This window comes from Drosophila biarmipes, chromosome 2L, assembly GCF_025231255.1.
Source record: "Drosophila biarmipes strain raj3 chromosome 2L, RU_DBia_V1.1, whole genome shotgun sequence".
Classification (NCBI taxonomy): Eukaryota; Metazoa; Arthropoda; class Insecta; order Diptera; family Drosophilidae; genus Drosophila; species Drosophila biarmipes.
In genome coordinates this window covers 9,967,838-9,988,394 of record NC_066612.1, presented here as the reverse complement: position 1 = coordinate 9,988,394, position 20,557 = coordinate 9,967,838, and the positions used below count along the sequence as shown (strand labels likewise).

The following is a 20,557-nucleotide window of genomic DNA, read 5'->3' as shown; positions in this document are numbered from 1 at the left end:
AACTTAAAATAAACCCATTAAAAATATATTTTTTTTCTTAATGCAGCTATGGGTATGTTTGCTCGAAAGTTACTTGATTCTGTCAACGAGACTCCATAGTATTTATACCCATTTTCATAGTCATAGTATCCTCTATAGGAACTGCAACTTCCAGCTGCAGGCTCCTTCTACGACTGTCATTAAAATAGAGGATCGCAAACGCGCGCGACTCGCACACGCATTTTACGAGTCAGCGGCAATCCGCAAGATCTGCCGCCCAATCCCCTTCTCAGGTCTTATTTTGCTCACCCAGGTGTATTTCTTGGCCCACTGTGACAAAGTGTACACGTAAAGAAATAAGCTTCCAAAAGCTATTTCATAGTTCCTAACTACTTCGTTATTATAAATGTCATATTTTTGGTATGCGTTTTTAAAATAAACCCAAGCCTTATCAATAGGATAATGGAATTCTTTCAAAACCAGCGATAGATAAATTTAAATATAAGCTTTTAAATAAGGATTATTTGACTTTATGCAACATAGAACATAAAGAAAGATCTTTAACTCTTAAAAATAAAAACAATTACTTGGCTTCTTTACTTAGGGTTTTTATGTACTGCAATAAAAACTTCAAAAGTAATATCTAAGATATAAACTTTTCTCAGTGCTTCTAGGCCTCCGCATAAAGTTGAGGAGCCCGATTCCGAATCCGATTCCGATTCCGATCCTGAGACTGAGCCCGAGCCCGAGCCTGATGATAGCTTACTTAGTGACTGCGACTCCGTGTGTGTGTAATGTATGAAGCGGATTTTTGCTCGCCGCGTCGCCTTATTTAGGAGATCGTGATAAAAGTTGGAAGTCGCGTTGATTTATGTCAACGCATGGTCTCCGGCTCTCGGGCCGCAGAATCCCTCACCTCGGCCGAAGAAAGGAGGAGAGTGCGCCGATCTCATTGAATTTAAGTGCCAAATTAGGAGCAATATTGAAGCACAATTGCCGGAGACTCGGTTCTTTGGGGCCTCTTAGTTCTGGGATCTTGGGATCTCCCTTAGATTGTCAACCGAACTGAAGTGAGCTGTCACGTTTGCGGTCTGCTTATGTCAGCTTCAGCTGCAACCGGCTGCAGTCCCTCAGGCTTGCCAGTCCCGCCTTTAAGCCCTTTAAAATGTGTTGTTATGATCGGGCGGCGGCGATAAGTTTTGCCTTCAGATGGAAATGAAGTTGGAGCCGATGCGCGTCTGGCCAAGTCGCCGAGCTGGAGCTGCAATCGCAATCTGGCAGCCTTGCCACAGACTCTAAAGTTACGCGGCATTGGGTTTTAGGTTTTGACTTTCGATGCAAATCATTTTACGTGTTGGCGACATTAAGCGCGAAATGACCCCGTTATCCCACTTGTCATCATCACTTCATAAATTAATGCTAACCGAGGAGGTAGCCAGCAGACCAGGAGGCCAGGAGACACCGGAGACTAGTGGGTTTTTAACTTATTTCCAGCACCAGGATGGTGAGCGAGGGGGTCTAGAGAAAACAGAAGTTGTGCACTTGGAAAATACTTAATACAATTAAGTATCTACTAGAACCAAATACTATCCTTGCGTTCAAAATGGTTTAAAAAACTACTCAAACCTACATTCAGAGAAAAGTGTTTATTAATATGCATTTGTCTATTTGATTAAGCTTAAGAAATTTAATTTAGTAATAAAAACAACATATACTTTGTGTTTAGTCACTCAACTTTACTGTGGAAAATCCCTAGAAATATATTTTAAAATAAATATTTTAGTTCAATGGAAGTTTTTGTTCTATTCCTTGGCTATGAACCCCTTCTGCTGCCTTCCCCCCTCTCGATTGGCCTCAAATTTGTGCAGACAAATTGGTGCCTGGGTGCCTTGGACTTGGCCAAAACGAAACCAAGCCAAAACCAAGTCCAATCTCGGCTCCAAGTCCGCTGAGGCACTGGGTCTGCGGCTGCGTCTTTGGGGCGTGTGTGCTCCGCTTTGCGATTACGATCACTTTTAGATCCAATATATCAGGGGCGCGCTGACGTCGTACATTGGACGACAATTGATATAAGTTGTGGTGAAAAGTTTAGTGGCATTCAACGATTGCTTTGCTAGATTAAAAGCGACAGGCAGCCAGAGTTGGAACTGCGACTGGGCAGCGAACATGGACTGGGGCTGGAGATCTGGTCCTGGTCCTGGACCTGGACCTGGACCTCGACCGGGATCTGAAGTCTTGGCCGGCCACAAATCTTTTCGGCCTCGCCGCAATCACAATGCCGGGCAAGACAAACCGAAGGCAACTGAAAAAATGCGGAACAAAAATAAATAAATAAGGGAAAAATAAGTTAAGAAGCAGGCAGACAAGTCAGCAGACAAATAGCCGCGAGTTTGTACGTGCCGCTTCGGAATCCGTTCAGCTACATACGTTGTTATATATGGATGCGTACTTCCGAGGGTGTAGATTGCTCATATAGAGTGCCTTGCTCTCTGCACTTTATGGTAGTTGGGATCTTTTAATTGCACATACAGCAGCCGCCACAGGAGCGGCCGCCCGTTAGCCGTAAAAAGCTGAATTATGCGATCCTACGTGATGACAACGTGGTGGGGCATTCCAATACGTCGCCCTGATGCTATCGGAACGGGGGCTACGACTCTCGGGAGTACGTATACTTGGCCAGACCCACTGCCAGTTATCACGTGCAAATTAGGGGACTTTAAGGACCGAAGATGGTAGCCCCTTTGAATTTTAAAATCTTTTATATATAATATAATATCCAAGATTTTAACCAATACTTGCTTTGTAAGACTTTAATTATAACTCTAAAGAGACGTATCTTCAAGGTATTATTTTTGAAATGAATACATTATATATACCTATATTTTACTTTACAAAATCAATGTACACCTGTCCAAATAGTTTCACTAAAAGTTATATAGCCTCTTCTAGAGTATTCCAAGTGCTTATCACCAAATGACATCTAATGAGTTAGACACCGTCTCTTAACGGGTCCCAAAGTCTGAGTCTGCGTGCCGAAAGGTCTGATGAGTTGGAATCTGCTGCTGAGGCTGCTGCTCAGCTTGCCCAGACCCACATATATCTGCTGCTGACTCGTCGCACCTCCGAGATCAGTCTTTATCAGTTGGAGGAGGCTGGAGCTGGAACCTGTAGCCAAATATCTCGCTTAGATGTGGCTGCGCGAGATAAGTCCGCCAGACTTGGATAGAAATTTGAATGAGTCAGTTGGATGGGAAAAAAGTTTTTCTTTTTTTTTTGTGGTAGCCACTCAACGGTTATGAAGAGTGGTGAATCAGGCCATAAAAGAAATCTGCACTTGCACTAAAAAAAACCCAAGTTGTCACACTTTGAAAGACGGAAATGGTGATTGCGCTACTGAGGTGTTGAATCAGTTTTGAGCCGGGCCTAAAAGATGACCTAATTCAATAGGAGTGATTTAATGATTAAGGAAAAGATTAAAGTTAAAATTAAAACAATTAAACAAAATGTATTAAAGAATATTTAATTAATATTTTATTCTAACCTTTGAAGGTATTGTAATTCTTTGACACTTTTCTAAGGCATTTATATAACTTTTCCAGTTGACTGCGAGTGGGTGGGCAGTGGCTCGCCTCTGACCATTCGCGATATGAGTCGTATCGCAAAGGATCGTTTTGGTTTAGTTCAGTTTTGGTTGGGTCTCGGACCTCTGCCAATGTGCGGCCAAAAAATCAGCGGGTGACGGCGCACACAGCGGGCCTCCGTTTGGGCCTCCTTCCTGGCCCGGATTTGACTCTGAATGTGACTCCGATACCACCGATACCGACTCCTTTTCGATGCCATTGCGGAGTCCAACTGCGTGGCCGTCGTCCTTTTGGCCGGGAAGGTGGAAACAGTTTAGGTTAATGCCATAAGCAGCAGCAGGAAGCGGCGGATGCAGCAGCCTCTCCAGCGGTTAGCTGGAAAACCACACGTGCCTCGGAAGGCGACCACATGCCGCTCCACAGCGGAGGTCAAAATAATAGAAGTGCCACCGAGAAATGCGAGACCAATCCCAGGGCGAGTCAATTGCAAAAAAATCACTCTTGCTTGGCCCCTTCCTTGGAAATATATGGGAAATACGTCGGAAGTAGTTGCAAAGTTCACTAAACCTAAGAAAATTCATCAAACAAAATGGCCAATTCATAATAATAATAATTTTTGAAGCCTTTTATCCTCCAATTATAAATTTTCTTTCACAAGCTTACACTTAAATAAGAAATTTACATACATTTTGCTGCCAGCAAATGAATCATTAAATATGCGTTTAATTAGGAAAGTTAAGAAATTTTAATTATTTATCGATAACTATTTTTAGTTGGTTACAAAATATTTTATTTTTACTTTGACTTATTTATGTTTTATCATAATTATTTATCCGACCAACTAAAATAATTTATAAAAGTAAAACATATTAATAAATTTAAAAAAAAATTCTAATATAAAATATTTTGTATTTTTAATTTGGAAGCTAAAATATCAAGCATTTTAGCAGGAAAGAACCGCAGGTTTCGCAATCTACAGCACTCTTTCCTACTTTTACCATCACCAGGACAAGGGTTAAGTTACATCTCCCGATCCCCCGATGGCCCTACCTATTATTCTGGCCACCTTTGTACCTGCCGAGATAACCACAGGCCACATTTCGGCCACAGGCCCTCTATCTATATGTCTATATGTCCTGGCCCACACTCACCACAGTAGCTGTTCCAGCATTCGTTTCGCATTTGGAAACGCTTTCATTATGTGCAACTCGCCGTGGGTTGGGTATCTCGTCCTCCCTGCCCTGGGATCCTGCCGCGCAGCGCTAACATTTAAATTTGTGGAAAATCGAACCCGAGATCGGAGTGAGGACTCCCTCCGCGGGGCGAATGTTATGGCTTATCAAAACATAGTCAATATTTAATTAACACGAACGCAGCGGGCCGAAGGGACCTGGAAATTTCGAGTTTCGAACTTGAGAAATGATTTATGATCGCATGTGAAATTATGTATGCCCCTCTCTTTTACCCGGTCGGTATTTTCGTATTTACCAATTGTGCGAGCCGACAAAGGAGCAGTTGGTCTTAATAGTTTGCTTAATTGTTGGTAAATAGTTAACCTAAATGCTTGGCAAACGCTGCGATGAATTGATTATCACATCCCTCACAGGTACAGTGGGTTCTCGCAAAGGGGAGATACCGGCCACACATCGGAGGTGAGAAGTTGCCTGAACACACAGTGCCTACACCCAGTGCGTGCACCCACGTGCTGCAGATAAGAGTTCGATCAGCTATATGTTTGAAGTTTTGGGCATGCTTCAAAATATATTTCATAGCCAGTGCCAAAATTTTAATTGCTTTCAAAATTCAGTCCTAATTGTCAGCAACAAAAAGTATCTTGCAGATACACATTTATATATTGGTATGCAAACAAACGAAACAAGTAAAATATTTATTTGAGCCAAATTTAAAAATCTCAGCTAATTTCAATGTAAATTTTCTATTAAATAGTTATTTTTTTATCTACCAAATTAATTAAATACCATAAATTATTAAAATGCAAATGAAAAAATATACATTTCCTTAATCTTGAGTACTTGTTTAGCAAAATAACTAGTTTTCAGTGTGGAAACAAATAAGTGTTATTATACAAAGTTCAAGTACATGGAAATAAAACTTCCTTAGAATTAACTTGTAAACTGTCAAGTAACTGATGTTTTGTGTAATTAAGAAGTCAGAATTAATTAGCACAATCATTTAAGCCCCTAATTGCATAATCAAACAAAGTGATTCCCAATGAAAGCGTTCTCCTTGATCTTAATTATTCAGGCTTTGTGATGAGAAAACAGAAGTTTTCTTTGTCCTTTTTTGATAACAGAATCCACTAATTAAAATGTCACTTAAGCAATCATCTTAAAAGATCTTCCCGTTCCCAAATAAAAACACACTTATTGTTGGATTTTTATGATTGGATTTTCTTTTAATTGTATAAATATGTTTATTTAAGTACTAATTGTTTCGCCGTTTAAATTAGGTATTTATAAATTGCTGTTATCGTTTTAGCTGCTTTATTCGAGGAAAATAAAACAGAAAATGTCCAGAGGGAGGATGGCATTATTAATTAATTCAATCATTTTTTTATTATAAATAGCGGAAAAACATTTACAATCTTATTGCCGGGCACTTAAAAGAAGGAAACAAAAACAAAAAACATTTTTTTCATTATTTTTCGTTGATTTTACGCATAATTTTTCGCTTTTCTTTCTATTTATTTAAAATTTAAACTTAAACAAAACAATCGCATATCGTAAATATTTATTTAATAATTGTTTTTATTATTATTATTAATTATTATTAATTTTATGTAATACATTTTCAACGTGTTTTTCTTTCGATTTAAAATACAAATACTTATGATGTATGTGGTTGGGTGTTTGTTTTTGATTTCTTGCATTTTTAATAATATTATTAAATTGTAATTAATTTGTATTATTCATAAAGATATAGCGAGAGTGATTGTATGTGTGTAAATCTGTAATAGTTTTAAGGCAAGATAATTGCAGCTGATTGTTGTCGCATGTTGCTGTTGTGTGGTGTTGCACGTGGCGCGTGCTGGTGTGTTGCTCTGTGTGTGGCTGTTGTTGTCTGCATTTTGAAAAGCGCAAAAAGCTTTGGCTTAATTGCACTTTCGCTGGCAGCAAGGGCAACACACTCGAGAAAGCCAGCAGCAACATGTTGCTCTTGTGTTGCATGTGTTGTTGTTAGGCCTTTGAGTGAGTTCTGCTGGGACTGCTGTTGCTTTTCTCCTGAAGGATGTGGATCGTTAATGTTATGGATTTGTTTGTATGTCCTCTAGATGTTGCATGTTGCTGGTGGCTAGAAAATTTTCGGAGTAGCAAGTACTAGTTTTCTAGATGTTCTTTTATACATTATTCCGGCCATTGCTGTTGCTTTCTTCAGTTGTTGCACCTTTAAGAGCTGCATTTTATTGTCTACTGAGTTTTAGGATGTTGCAAGCTCTCAGCCATTAGATGTTACAAGTTGCTGGTTGCTTTATTGATGCCCCTTCATCACTTTCCGAAGCAGCCACGCCCACAAGTGTCCATGTGTAGATTTCTGCAAATATTATTGATAATATGCGGCTGCTGTTGCAATGTTCGCTGCAATTGTTGCTGTTGTGCTGCGCCTGCGCAACATTTGTATGTTTTGTATCTGCCTGCTGTTGATGGGGGCGTGGCAAGTGCATTGTATAGAACAGTTAACCGAATAAATTGAAAACCAACACCTGAACTTAGCATTCCATTCACTATTATTGCTTGTCGTGGCTGTAGATTGCATCTAGTAGCTTAAGCAATATTGCAGTTGCTGCTGTTGCAGGTATACAAATATGTATTTATATATATTTAAAGAGTGGTGCATGAAGAAGTAGGCGGGGTGTGTTGCAGTTGCCTCATCAGATCCCATTCATTCATTCATTATGTGTGTGTAAGATATAGCTGTGATATTGCGTGCTGTTGTTGGTGCTGCGGTGCTTAGATATCGGTTTTACTTTATATATTGCTCTGTGTGTGGTTTTATATATATTTATATATATGTTTATGTGGTATTTTAGCTTATCGCCAAACACACTGACTACATCTACAAATAGAAGAGAGAGAAACAGAGAAATAGAGAATAATTCGTGATGTGGCAAAAAAAATTACAATAATATATAGTAATATTAACAAAGCTTTGCCGCCTGCCCAAATATAATTATTTCGGCTTTTTCATGGTTGGTTAGGTGTTTATGTATGTACATGAGGGTGTGCTGATAAAGTGATTAAGCTTTTAATTCAATCAAAAAGAGCTTTCGATTCGGAAAATTCGGTGGTTTCACTGTTCTTCACTGTTTCATAAAAGTCTCCTAAAACGTGTCAACGTTATAGATACAAAATAATATTTCTCCATAGCATATTCAAAAAAGGTTTTCCGTATTTTGTTGAAAATAGTTTTGACAAACATTTATCTTATTCAAAAATTCTTTCTCGAAGTCAATGACAGCTAATCTATTTTAATATGTACGTTCTGTTTTACATTTTTAAATGCTGGAATAACTAATTCAAAAATATATTTTCATGATTTTTCCCATTTAACTATCTATAAGCAACCTACTGTTTTGCACATTAACATTTATATATTCCAGGGGACTTCCAATTTCCCTAGGTGTTTATATTTACATATTTATGAGTTCAACTTTTTAATATTTATCTAGGGGGTTTTTTCATGAAGCTCGTATTTACTCAAGTAAAATGTATCCTATTACTAAAAGTTTTTTGTTTTTTTGGTTAGGGCCAACCAAAAAGTAAGTTTTAATTTCCTATAACCAACACCACTTTAAATAACCGATTTTGGATGTTTTCAGATAGCTCAATCCATGCATTATGTTTTTTGATATTTTTATATTTACAACCAGAAAATAATCAAATTTCCTTTCATCGATTTGAGCCATATTTTGTATGAAAATAATTTTTATAGATTAAATATGATTTTCATTAACAGTTTTGTAATGTCTAAAGAGGTTCTCAAATAGGAATACATTTTTACTTGTTTTTAAAATATATAATAATAATCTGATGACTTAAAGGCACTTCAAAAAGGCATTTAGGCACTAGAATTGAATTCAAATACCGAGCAAATCCGAATGAAAATCATATTAAATCTGGTTTGACAAGGAAAGTCTTGGGGATTGCTGATGATGGGACCCGGTAACTCCGGAACCCTTCGGGCCGGAGGATCTGGCTTACCTGTGCTGGCGCAGGTTGTCCCGCTGCTTGAAGTACTTGCCGCACACCTCGCACGAGTAGGTGATCTCGGGGGACTTGTGGGTGCGCTCGTGGATCATCAGGTTGTACGGCTTGGTGAATCGCCGCTGGCAGTACTTGCAAATGAACTCGCACTTCGGACGCATCTTGCGGCGGAAATCGGACCGGCAGTCATCGTTGTCGATTCGCATTACAGCAAACATTTTGACAGGCGATATGTGTACTTCTGCTCGGCGGTGCTTGAGTGTTTGAGTGCCTGAGTGGGGTGCTCCAGGTGCGGCGGTCGAATGGCGCTCGGGGCTCTCGGAACCGGGTACTCCCGCTCGCGGCAAATGGGGATTTCTGTGGGACGTGCTCCCGCCTTTCAGCCCTCTCTCGATGGCGCTCAGTGCGGCTCTTCAGAGGGGATTTTCCACTCAATGGGGCTTATTTTCTCGACACCTCTAATCGCTATCTGCCCAGATAACAACGCGTTTAATTGCTGCCTTTTTGGCTGATTGGTCGGTGAAAAGCGGCAACGTCGCTGCCTCTCGTCCTCCTCGCCCGGCTTTATCTTTTTGGCCCGTATATCGCTGCTCTGTGATTTCACCTCTCCACCCCCTTTTTTTCCACGGCTTTTCACGGGTGACCAGTAGGTGGTGTTGCGTTTCGGTGGGCGTTGTTTGGTTTTTCCCTCTCCGCCGACTTTTAGGTTTGGCTTTTAGTTTATGGCGCACTTTAAGGCAAACACCTAAAACAGAGGGAGACGCATGGTTTAAATAAAGTTAGCAACGCCTGCGACAACTTTTATGGGTCAATAAATTTCAAGCAGAATATATATATATAAATGGCCCAGCTCGTATCCAAACAGCTGCGGTCAAGTGAATAGCAGGGTAGATTTGGGAGCTTCACATAATGGAAGTCTTAAGAAAGAAATATCATAAATAGAGAATGTTAAGATTGTTCAAAAACGTAATATTCCAACAAGTAACACTCCAGCAAGATGTATTGAGTTAAGCTTCTGTTGATCAACAATTTAACCGATTTATGGCTAAGCCCAGGTGTCATTGCATTGACCACAACAGTATGCATATGTGCGGCCACAACAACATGTCGAGATCACGCAACTTGAGATCGGCAATGACTCATTAAAGGCAACCAAATCCGCACCTCGGTCGCGGTGTTGACATTTACAAATCACCAAGACGTCCAGACAACTGTTTTCCACAGTTGCTAACCTTCGTCGGGCCTTATAATAATTTGTCTCCAGCGACACCAGCGATTGTTCACCGTTGTCTCTGGGTATATATGCCTAAATATATACGTTTTCCTTCAAGCGAAGTTCAGGTCTGTTCTTAACTTCCGGAAACAGAACTATTCAATTAGTTTTTATACTAATAACAGCCTTTTTTATACTCCACTAAGGGCATACTATACCACATATATCTCGGGATCCAATAGGGTTAAAAGCTTCAAACCTTTTTGAAATAAGTTCCTATAACAAAATGACAGTCCATACCAAATTTCATAAAGATACCATCATAAAAACCCAAGTTTCCAGGGTCGGTTTTGCATTGCTAAATTAACTGAGTCATCTGGCAGACGAGCCAATGGCTTTTGAAACTCCCCCGCCGCGTTATGACCAAGTACAGTTGCCAAAATCTCCCTGTTTTTGGCCACTTCATTAAGGTGGCGCTGTAACAAGTTTATTTTTAATTGGCGCCTTGCGTAGCCGATCGAAATTTATGCCCATCGATGCGATTTTCCCTTCCCGCCCGCGCGGTAGTTAACAACTGTTATTTTTTATGTAATTTTATTTTTGTCATTTCGGCGCCGCTGGATCTCTGCATTTCTTCCCTGGCCATTTCGTTTCGGGGATATATATTTCCCAGATTTACTGGCCTTTTTGTTTCGCCCGGGCTATTCGGGAATTTTTCTGCGCGAAACAAAAGCCAGCGCTGACTGGTAGCGACAAGCGTCTCGGCAAGACCCGATTTCGATATTTATTTATATGTTATGGTGCTTTCAGCTCGCAGCTGGAACACTTTTGGGAATGGGAATGGGAATGGGATTGGGAGTGCGGCTGCGGCTGAGACTGGGACTCGGATTCGGATTCGGATGGGAATGGGAATGGAAATGGGTTTGGGGATCGGCGATGGGGGAGCTAACGTTGACAACAAAAGGCAAACGTCACAGCGGGTGCTGCACCGGCCGCAGACGGTACGTAGTTATTGTCATTATAACATTAATGCCCACTAAACATATTCAAATTATAACACTGAGGCGCGCTCGAGTCCTGCACTCGGAGAAAAGGGTTCTTGATTAAATCTCAAGATTTGAAAATGAACACTCTTCGCTATCATGGCTCCTGTCGATATCAAATATTACACCTCTATAAACTTAGGCAATCTATAATTTAAGTATTTTATGAAAGGTGTGTGTATTGTAAATATATCATTCTATATATATAAAAATATAACCTTTTAAAAATTGTCTAATGGTGTTTAAAGCTAGAAAACTGCATCTACACCTCAATCTTTATCTGAATTTTTAACTAGAACTGAAAATATAACCCCTTTACAATAAAATGTGTTCTGGTTTTCCCAGACTTTTACTCTGATCTCCCAACTCCTAGTTTTGATACCCGTTTTCCCCCAGTGGGTGAGCTGCAGCGGCTCGGGCCTGGGTCGCTGATCGCATTGGTCATGTCTGGCGGGAGACTGGGGCTCGGCTCAGATCGGCTCAAAAGCCTGGCCAAAAGAGGGACTCCTCCAATGTTAATTTGTGTACACAATGTGGCGTCACATTGGCATTTTAACGCCGTTAATCATGCGACACAGGGCGCCTGCATAAGGCCATCCATTCGATGTGGATTCTTTTGGGTCCGGGTTTCTCCGCACCGATCGGACTCGCATTTGGCTATGCCTTGCTTTGGATTTGGACTGGGACGTGGATTTTTATTTGCATTTGGTTTGGCTCTGGGAGCGTGGGCCTAAGTGGAGCAGCATTAGCCACGGGCTGCTCTCCGGGGTTAAGCACTCCATTTGGAACGATGAAATGGTCTGTGGTCTTGGGATGACAGGGGGAAAACCCTCGAGAGCGGTGAAACTCGAGCTGACAATTGAGTGAGCCCATCAATTTGGAAGGTTAAATGAGTTGGGGACTTTAAGTAATAAAGGGGTCCAATTACAGAAGGACTATCTTGGATGATCAGTACATTGAAAACATATACAACAAAATAGAATGCAAGTTTATGAGGGATAACCCGTCAAAGTCAGACCCTTAACCGCAACTCAGCAATACCTATATTTCTTATACACCCAATCTTATGAACCACTAAGCAGATAGTCCTAATCCGTTGGAAATCCAGCCAAAACAATCATCAAAATCCATCGTGCAACCTGTGCAATATCTTGCCAAAATCCGAGCGGGCGTTTGAGCCGGGTTTCCGGGCGATCTCCAACTGTTAGTATTTGGCAACTGCGAAGGGCAATCCGCTTAGGCGAGAGACGAACACCCACCGAACCGGAGGGAAAACTGCCCAAATATTGTATAACAAACTGTTGTCCAACGCAAAGATAATCCCATTAATCCGCACTGAAAATAATTAGTGTTGTACCCACACACTTTTCGGACGGCGGGGCTGAGATATGGAGATCCGACGATCTCTGGGAGATCTTTCGCACAGCGTGATCCTGACTCTGGACTCCGGGTTGCCGTGTGAAGGGCATGCGAAAGGCGTTAATGCTGCGTGAAATTAGATTTGCACCGATGGCAAAGGGAAATAAAATGGCAAACTGCCAGCGGAGGGTGAGATTATGTGTGGCGAGATGCCTCGACACAAGAAGTGCAGAGTAAGTGCGTCGGGGAGTTCCACGAATGCGAGCCTCGAGAGTTACAGTTTAACACCCCGAGATAAATGTGTAGCGGTATGGGCGATAACAGGCTCAAAAACTGGGTCCAAAAAAGGGCTCAAAGCAGTGACACACACGTCGAAGGACGTGGGACATGGTCAAAAGCGATTACCACACTTCTTTCACCTCTCATCTCGGACCATCCCTTTATTTCCCACTTGTAGGAGGCGGACAGTGAGTTGGCAAGGTGCCATTAAAAATTACAACCGAAAAGTGAAAAAAAAGGAAGAAGAAAAAAACCGAAGCGAGAATAAATGACAATAAAAGGACATAAGGCTGGCAAGACAAAGGCACCGAAGTCCATTTGATACGAATCTAATTGTGCTAATGGCGCAGAATTCCCGAGAAAAACACCCACGCACCCGGGGCCCTGGCCTGACAACAGAACCAATAAGTCGGTGGAAACAATTAGGATGTGTGGCAGTGCCACTTCAACGCGGACAAAGGAAGGTAACCCCAAACACAAACACACCACAAGGTACAAAGATACAATGATGGACGGGTGCGAGGCATCTCCTTGCGATCCATCGCAAATCGGATGGGAATTTCGGGGCGAAAGAAAGTCGATTCTGACCGCTTCTCACCTTCGGCCGCAGAGATATGACAGTTGCTCAAAGTCGGCGCAGATTAGCCGCCAGCTGAGCCCATTTACCGTAATCGCTTAACTAATTAGACTCTAATTGATGGAGCGCAGCGGGAGGTCCAGACGAGGTCAAAGATCAGACAGTCGGGAAAGAAATGGTCGCGAGAAAAGCGGTAAGACTTCCAGAGCTCCTCAGCGCAAACAGCAAGAAACCAGAACCAATAAGTCGTACATAAGTTATTCAAATGTATTTGTTAACTGTTCCTAACTTGAAATAATGTTCAAGTTTTCTTTAACATTGAAATAATTTTCTGTCTACAATATAATTCCTTAAACTTCCGTGCTTTGGCAGACTGTTTAGCAACTCTGGAAAAACCCTTCTCATAAGGCATGAGAAATAGGAACTAAAAGCACACACGAGAATTTCTCATTTGTACAATTTCCCCTAGATTCATGAAAGTTTTGGCACAAGTGTGGGACTCTTGATAAGGCCTTTGGTATTTCGAAAAACCAGGCAGTCTCAAAACTTTTTGAACATCTGTTGGTAGCTTGAGCCGCACTCATTGGTATTTCATAATCGAATGAAAAAAGCACAACTTCATGACGCATAGCTAAAAAACTTGTACCAAAACGGCTGATGACGATCTGTCGGACATTCTTGGCGATGATTCGCTGTGTTTTGTGCGTCTTGCGATCAACCTTCGACAAACTAGGCTTTGGCCCAATCTTAAAGAAGTTTCTTCATGCTGACTCATCAGCTTTTTGAGCTTCCATTCTTCGATCTTTAGAAGTGCCGACGGCTTTGTGAGTTTCAAGCGGATCTGACATTTTTTTTATAACATTATGTATATTTAATATATCTACATTTGTAAATGACACTTAGTATGAAAGGTTATTTGATATTTTTTAGTAAAATTATCTTCAGGAAACATTCAGAATTTTGTTTTTAAAAATACCTAAATTTGGTTTTTATCTATGAATGTTCAAGAATAAAATCAAAAAATATTATATCCTACGAATTATAACCTGAGTGGTAAGGTTAAATATGAAGTGGTGTTGAAGAATTTATGTAAAGTATCAAAAATTTGCCATTTTTATAGATCACCTGATTTGGGAATTTGTGTCAAGGCTTTTACAATCCCATAGTGAAATATTCAAACTGGGCGTCCGCCATTTTGGCAAATGGCGACACTTTCTCACGCACACAGAGGCCGAAAAAGCTCCGTTGGCCACACGCACGCCATGTTAGACGCATCGCCCGCTCTCCCTCTGGCGCACCAAGTGCCAGACGCAGAGGCCCGGCCAGAAAGAGAGGGCGATACACGCACCCGTGTTACGTGTGGGGTTTTCAATTCTTCTTCTTCTTCTTCCCCGCTCACTTTTCAGTTGTCCAATGAAAGCGGCGTAAAACTGGTAGCGAAACAAGTGTGGAGGGGGGAAGAACGAGGGGCAGAAGAACCCGAAGAACGCCATTGAACAGAGAAGCGGAAGAAAGACTTACCCAATGGGATGCACCGGAGTTACGCGTTCTTCGGGCTCGAAATGTGGCGTTAAAGTGTTTTCCCGAGCGATTCTCGTAAGTCCGTTGGTTAGATAGATCGATTCGTATCTCTTGGGATCTTGGGGTACTCGCGAAGGAACTGTTACTGATGTTGTTACTGATACTGATGAGAGGGAACTCTATATACGCACGCTCGAGCGGCACAAAGTTGAATGAATGAATGCTACTAATAACTGAAAGAAATAGTAGTCGCCTCTGCCGCCGTCCGCGGCCGGCGTCGCTGCCGGCGTCGCTGCTGGCAAGTTGAGGAAGCGAGATCATCGCTCTGTCCCTGTCTCTTACTCAATTCGGTGGCACTGTGTGAGTGTGTGTGTGTAAGTGTGTGAGTCATCCGAAGAGAAACGAAGCAAAACGAAGACCGGTAGCCGAAGCTACTGCTCATGCGCAGCGCTCGCTAGCCGTCTCCCTCGCTCGCCCTAAGTTCTTACGCGTAAGTACGGTAGCTGGCGAACGGAAGCCACAAAATGGCGTCACTTCTAACGGAAGCCAGACGAAAAAGCCACAAAATGGCGTCACCACTTACCTATTGCAAAAGCTCGAAATGAATTCGCCTTTGCTATTTCGCAGGGCAAAGCGCAAATAGTATGCGATTTCTGTTTGGTAGCACTGTGTTGGGTAATATTATTAATAAAATATATTTCACTTCCGAACGCTTCTGTGCGCGAGAGTCAACTGCAGAGTTACGATCGAAAACTTCAGCTTGATGGGTTGAACTTTTTGTGTTTTTCCCTTTTTCTTCGTTACCCTCTTCTTCGACAGCCCTCTCTCGGTTGGCCATCTCCCTCTAACGCACTGCCCGGACTGCGAGTGCGAACGAGTTTTGAGTGTTTCAGCTGATTGGCCAGCGCAAAATGAGCTAAAGAGCGAGCTGAGCCGTGGCACGGGAGAGTAGAGTGGGCGAGTGAGCGAGAGGGGGCTACCTGAGTTGAGTGCTTTCGAAGGCGTTACCTGAGCTGACTGTTAATTAAGCTTAAGTAAGCCAACATTTCAATTAGGCTTAAGATGCTAATGAGTGCAAGGTGTGTTGGCGAATTCCAGTTTGGCATAACCACGATTTCTTGGCGTTCTCTGGGACTCCCTCTCTTTCCGTCTAGCTGCTGTTTAGCCAAAAAGTAACTTTCTTTCACCGATACCTGTGCACGTTTCTATAGCTGTGGGCGTGGCTTGGGGCGGCGCTCTGTCTGTCCCTCTCGCGCGCGCACCCGCTCCCTCTCTTTCTCTCTCGCCCTCTTTTTAACCGCTTCTTAACCCGTTTTGCGAGCGAGCGAGAGGCGAACTCCAAAAACCAGTGGCAGAGCAGAGCAACCGTATTACGCGGTGCTCGGTTTTTTGTATATTTTTCCTTCTTTTTGGTGGAGCTCCATTTTGTTTTCCGGGCCTGGGAAACCTTTTCTCGAATTTCCTTTGGCTTTGCCGCCTCCGCCTTTGTGGCTCCTCTTCTTCTTGTGTGGCCTCTTTAGACCCAAAAAGTAAAACAAAAAAACAACACCATATTAATGGTCTGTTTATCTCCACTGGCCCACCATATCTGTTTATCTTTTACGATTTCTCAATGAAAACCGAAAAAACTGTGTCTTTCATTCAACAAAAAACTTCATTAACTTAACACCCAATGGCTTTAATTAAGTGCGCCCGAAAAGGATTGTTTTTAATTAAGTTTTCGCCTGTCCATAAAGTTTAACAAATTATTTTCGACCGCTTTTGGGCATTTTTAAGTGCAATCCCCTGGCAACTCCACTTTGATGTTGATGGCTTCATCTTTGTCCGCCTCGCTTTTGTTTTTTCTCCGTTTCCGTCTGTCTTATTGCTTTTCGGATCAAATTTGCATATTTTAAATGGGCAATCAGCGGACTCGAAAGGGAGACATATCGGCAATTGCGAGGAGCTTCTTTATAAAGCAGAAACTAATTATGAACCTCCCCGAAGATGCGAAAAAATACGATGATTTTGCTTACATGGCAACTTTTGATGCAATATTTCATTGGACGTTGAAAGATCTTGCCTACAAAGAGTATTTTTATAAAAACTACTCTACTCTTTATTTTAGAATATACCATATTCTTCAGTCACTTATCATCTGGCATTTTCAAACATCTAAAACTTCGCCCAAATACCTTGCCACAGCTTTCTCGATCTATCAACAAACAAAGTTAGGGACCGAAACCCACCAACGACCCAAAACCTGCGCCCCAGACAGTGCACACAAAAGTATTAAATTTCATTAATTGCCAAAATTGAAAAGGCTAACAAAATGGGACAACAAAAAATGAGGATTGGTGAAAAATTAAAAATTCATACGGCAGCGATGCGGTCACATAAATTTTCGGAGGGGCAACAAAGACCACGGCTGAAAGCGGAGACAGATGCAAAAAATTATAATAAATATATGCACGAAAATATACGGATGGATCTGTGGAAGCAGGCGAATGTCGAAGACGTGGGCGTTGAATGGGATCCGTTGGGGTTTTTTTCGGATTCGGTTTTTTATACCTTTTGCTTGATAATAATGAAACTGGACCGCAGCCACCGCAGCAAGGCGTTGTCAACAGTTGGCGACGCCGACGCCGATGATGCCGATGGTGACGAGGCCTCGACTTGGTTCCATCTTTATTTCTTCATTTGGCACACGGTAGTTGGCTGGGTTGTCATTTAGCTTCGGGTCTCTGGGCCTCAAGGTGTGCGAGTGCCAAGAACTGGGGGTATCACTCCACTGGGGAAAAAACGAATAACATTTCCTATTAATAAAAATAATTGAAAAAATATTAAAATATTTTATTTGAATTTGATGCAAGCAAGCAAACAATGTTATCACCATTTCTTTATAGGTATAAAGAGTTGGTCAGAATTTTTGGGTTAGGATGGTATTTTTTCCGAGTGCATCCCCTCCCCAGCAAAGTCGTGACTTGATTTATTTTTTCGGCCCGGACTTGTGTTTTCACATAAATTTGAATTATGGTCGGCTGGCTCGTAAAGTCGCTGGGTGATGTGTCTATTTTAACAGTTAGTCGGGGGACGGACCTCAGCGGCGAACGATCTATCAATGAATCCGCCGCTGAATGAACTGGCCCGAACAAAACTTGATCGCGTCCTCATTTGACATGCAGTCTCGATCTTAGGTTCGTATGCTAATTTTCGTTGTCCGGGTTTCGGTTTCAGACCGCGTCCATTGTTCATTTTTCGGCCTTTTTCGCCGTGCGGTGTTTTATTTAATTTTAATTTTTATTTCGTAAACTTTAAATTTGTTGTCACTTCTGTGGGAGCAGACGTGGTTTCTCCGCTCGCAGCAATCGCCTTTTTATTATGATTGGGTGCGGTTCGCAGTGGTTCGGTAGTATTTCTGCAGAACTCCATGAATCGATCCTATTGTTCAGATAAAAAAAAAACAGTTACAGACACACACAAATAGCCATCTTTTTGTGCGGCAGCCGCTATAGAAATTAATAAAATTTATGCTTTATTTGGAATTCTGGTTCGTTTTTTCGGTCATTAATTCGCCATAAAGAAGTAGGCAAAGTGTGTGGCAAAAGCTTTTAAGGTGGACAGGGAGGGAGTCATTGTTCGAATGGAGTTTTGTTGTTAGTTAGGTTTAAAAATCAATTTCAAGTTTGATGACTTAGTTTGAAACAAAAGGCTTTCAGGGGCTTAATCCCTCTGTTATTCAAATTAACTGCCCTGAATACTTACAACTAAATGATCACCATTTATGCGCTTTAAAATTATTTGGATTCAGTTTAATGATAAAAAGGTTTATTTACCATAAAATCATTCTACCACTTGACCTCAAGTATATCCCCACCCCAACGTAGACCATTATAGGCCCTAACCAATTGATCTGAAAAGGTGTCAACCCACATCTCGTTAATGTCTAAATGGAAATTCCTCACCGCTTTGTGCTTAAAAACTTGTAAATTGCGCTGTTTTCCTAGGAGCACAATCCCCATTCTATACAAATTACCAGCCCACATGTTTTTGAACATTTCCACCTGGATTCTGGGTGATTTACGATCAATTTGGTTCTCTGGTCTCTTCCTAAGCGCCACATGAACTTCCGTTCCGAACTTGGGGGATATAAAATAATCTCAAAGGTGTCGCCTGCGTGGGTGTCACGAATTCAATTCGAAATTAATAGGACAGGGTAACCTATGGGACATTTAATACTGCTGCACTGAAAACAAAAACTTTTCTAAACATTCTTTAAAACGAATAGTTCGTGTTTTATTATAGATACAGTTTTGTTATTCAATTTGGCCTCTAAGTATAATATTTATGAAAGCCAATTTAAATAAATTCAATAATTTATTGATCAACCTAAATTTAATATTGTAAATTTAATTTTGAAAAATATTTTTTTACTGCACCGAGTGAAAAGTGGAAAAAATGTTTTATTACATTGATTTGCATTTAAATCGAGGTTGGCGGCGGCGTCACTCTTTCCGATTTCGGATGAGGGGGCATGTGAGGTCTTTGCGGGGGGATAGACCGCTGATTATGGGCACCGCGAGCGGTCAAAACGTTGACAATGATCCCAGATATCCCACACCGCGATCAGGTCAAAACCCAACCCAAAATCTTAAAAGTTTTCAATGAATTTGTTTCTTTTCTCTTCCCTGCCCCATTCTTTCTTTCTTTCTCTCTTTTTTTTTGTTGAATGGGAAGCGCCGAAGTTTTCATCCTTTACTGTGGAAACTTTTTTCTTTTGTATATTAGATCATAAATTATGGGACTTTGCATATATGACAAAACAAATAATTTTTTTGGTCCGTCGTGCTTCCAGTAGCCACCCCGCTGGGTCTCGAACCCCCACTTTGTCTCGCTAGTTGGGCAAAATTTATTAGTTTTTCCATCTTTATTGAGGAATTACAAAGAGAGGGCTCTGGGATGGAGGTATCTCTGGGGTTGGTGGCGCCTTGCTTAGGGATTAGAGTCTTTAAACTCGGAGAGGCACAAAAAGGAGGCCCATGGAAGAGGTCCGATCCCCTCACGATTTATGCTCACAAAATGCCTTTTAGCCAGAGGCTCGAAAAAAACCACTACAAAAACGTAAAAATTTTTTCATTCAAACTCGAAAACGGGCAACAGGTTTAATTTTATTGTTTTTTTTTATGTACAGTGGAGATTATACAGAAAAATATGTATATTTTAAAATATTTATTTGTTTTAAAACATGATTTTTTCTTTCTTTTTTAGTTTTACAAAATTTATTTTATGGTTTCATCAATAAAAATGAATTCGATATTCATTTTATATTCCTGAGTGTTCATTTTCGTTATTACTGTAGCTTAAACAATGAAAAAATGAAATTCATCCAAGTACTCGCACATCAACAACAACAACAATGAGAGCCAGAGAGGCAGATGCCTCCCACCAAGCGAGCGAAGTCAAAGCCGAAGCTCCAAAAAGCCGAAGGTAAAACGAAGCTCAAGTCGAGCTCAGAATGGGCAAAAAAAACAACATGAGTGTGAGCTGCAAAGAGAGGCTCCCCTTTTATTGTTGTTGCTTTCTGCCTCACTGGAATGGCATCCCAGAAGAGAGAGGCAGAGAGAGAAGTCCTACCGTGGGAAATGAACAGTAGTCGACTTTTGGCTTTTTGCACCACCACCAACAACAGCAATAAGAGCAACAACAACAACAATGAGCAGCAGCCAGTTTACTGACGTTCCTTCTCCTCCTCCTTGCGCTCCCGCTCCCGCCACCTCCACCCCTCCTATGTTGTTTTTGTTGCT

General features: G+C 41.4%; 1 protein-coding gene across 2 annotated transcripts; it reads right to left on the bottom strand.

The window, feature by feature from the left end:
* Positions 1 to 5,944: 5,944 nt before the first annotated feature.
* Positions 5,945 to 15,501, bottom strand: LOC108032730 (protein drumstick). 2 transcript variants are annotated; one of them, XM_044094349.2, is made up of 3 exons: positions 15,358 to 15,501; positions 8,780 to 9,527; positions 5,945 to 7,634 (listed from the first exon to the last, which is right to left on the bottom strand). In XM_044094349.2, exons 2-3 carry the CDS (start codon positions 8,998 to 9,000, stop codon positions 7,610 to 7,612), a joined length of 246 nt encoding a protein of 81 aa, XP_043950284.1. In that variant the 5' UTR covers positions 9,001 to 9,527; positions 15,358 to 15,501; the 3' UTR covers positions 5,945 to 7,609. The 2 variants fall into 2 exon arrangements, with proteins under 2 accessions (XP_043950284.1, XP_016962200.1); XM_017106711.3 differs by lacking the exon at positions 15,358 to 15,501 and adding an exon at positions 14,775 to 14,981.
* Between the last annotated feature and the right edge of the window lie 5,056 nt (positions 15,502 to 20,557).

Excerpts from the sequence above, each read along its gene's own strand:
- LOC108032730 (XM_044094349.2), bottom strand. The coding sequence starts at position 9,000 with ATGTTTGCTGTAATGCGAATCGACAACGATGACTGCCGGTCCGATTTC. Across the intron at positions 7,635-8,779 it reads GACAACCTGCGCCAGCACAG|ATGTAGTCAGTGTGTTTGGC; the intron begins GTAAGCCAGATC and ends TTCTATTTGTAG.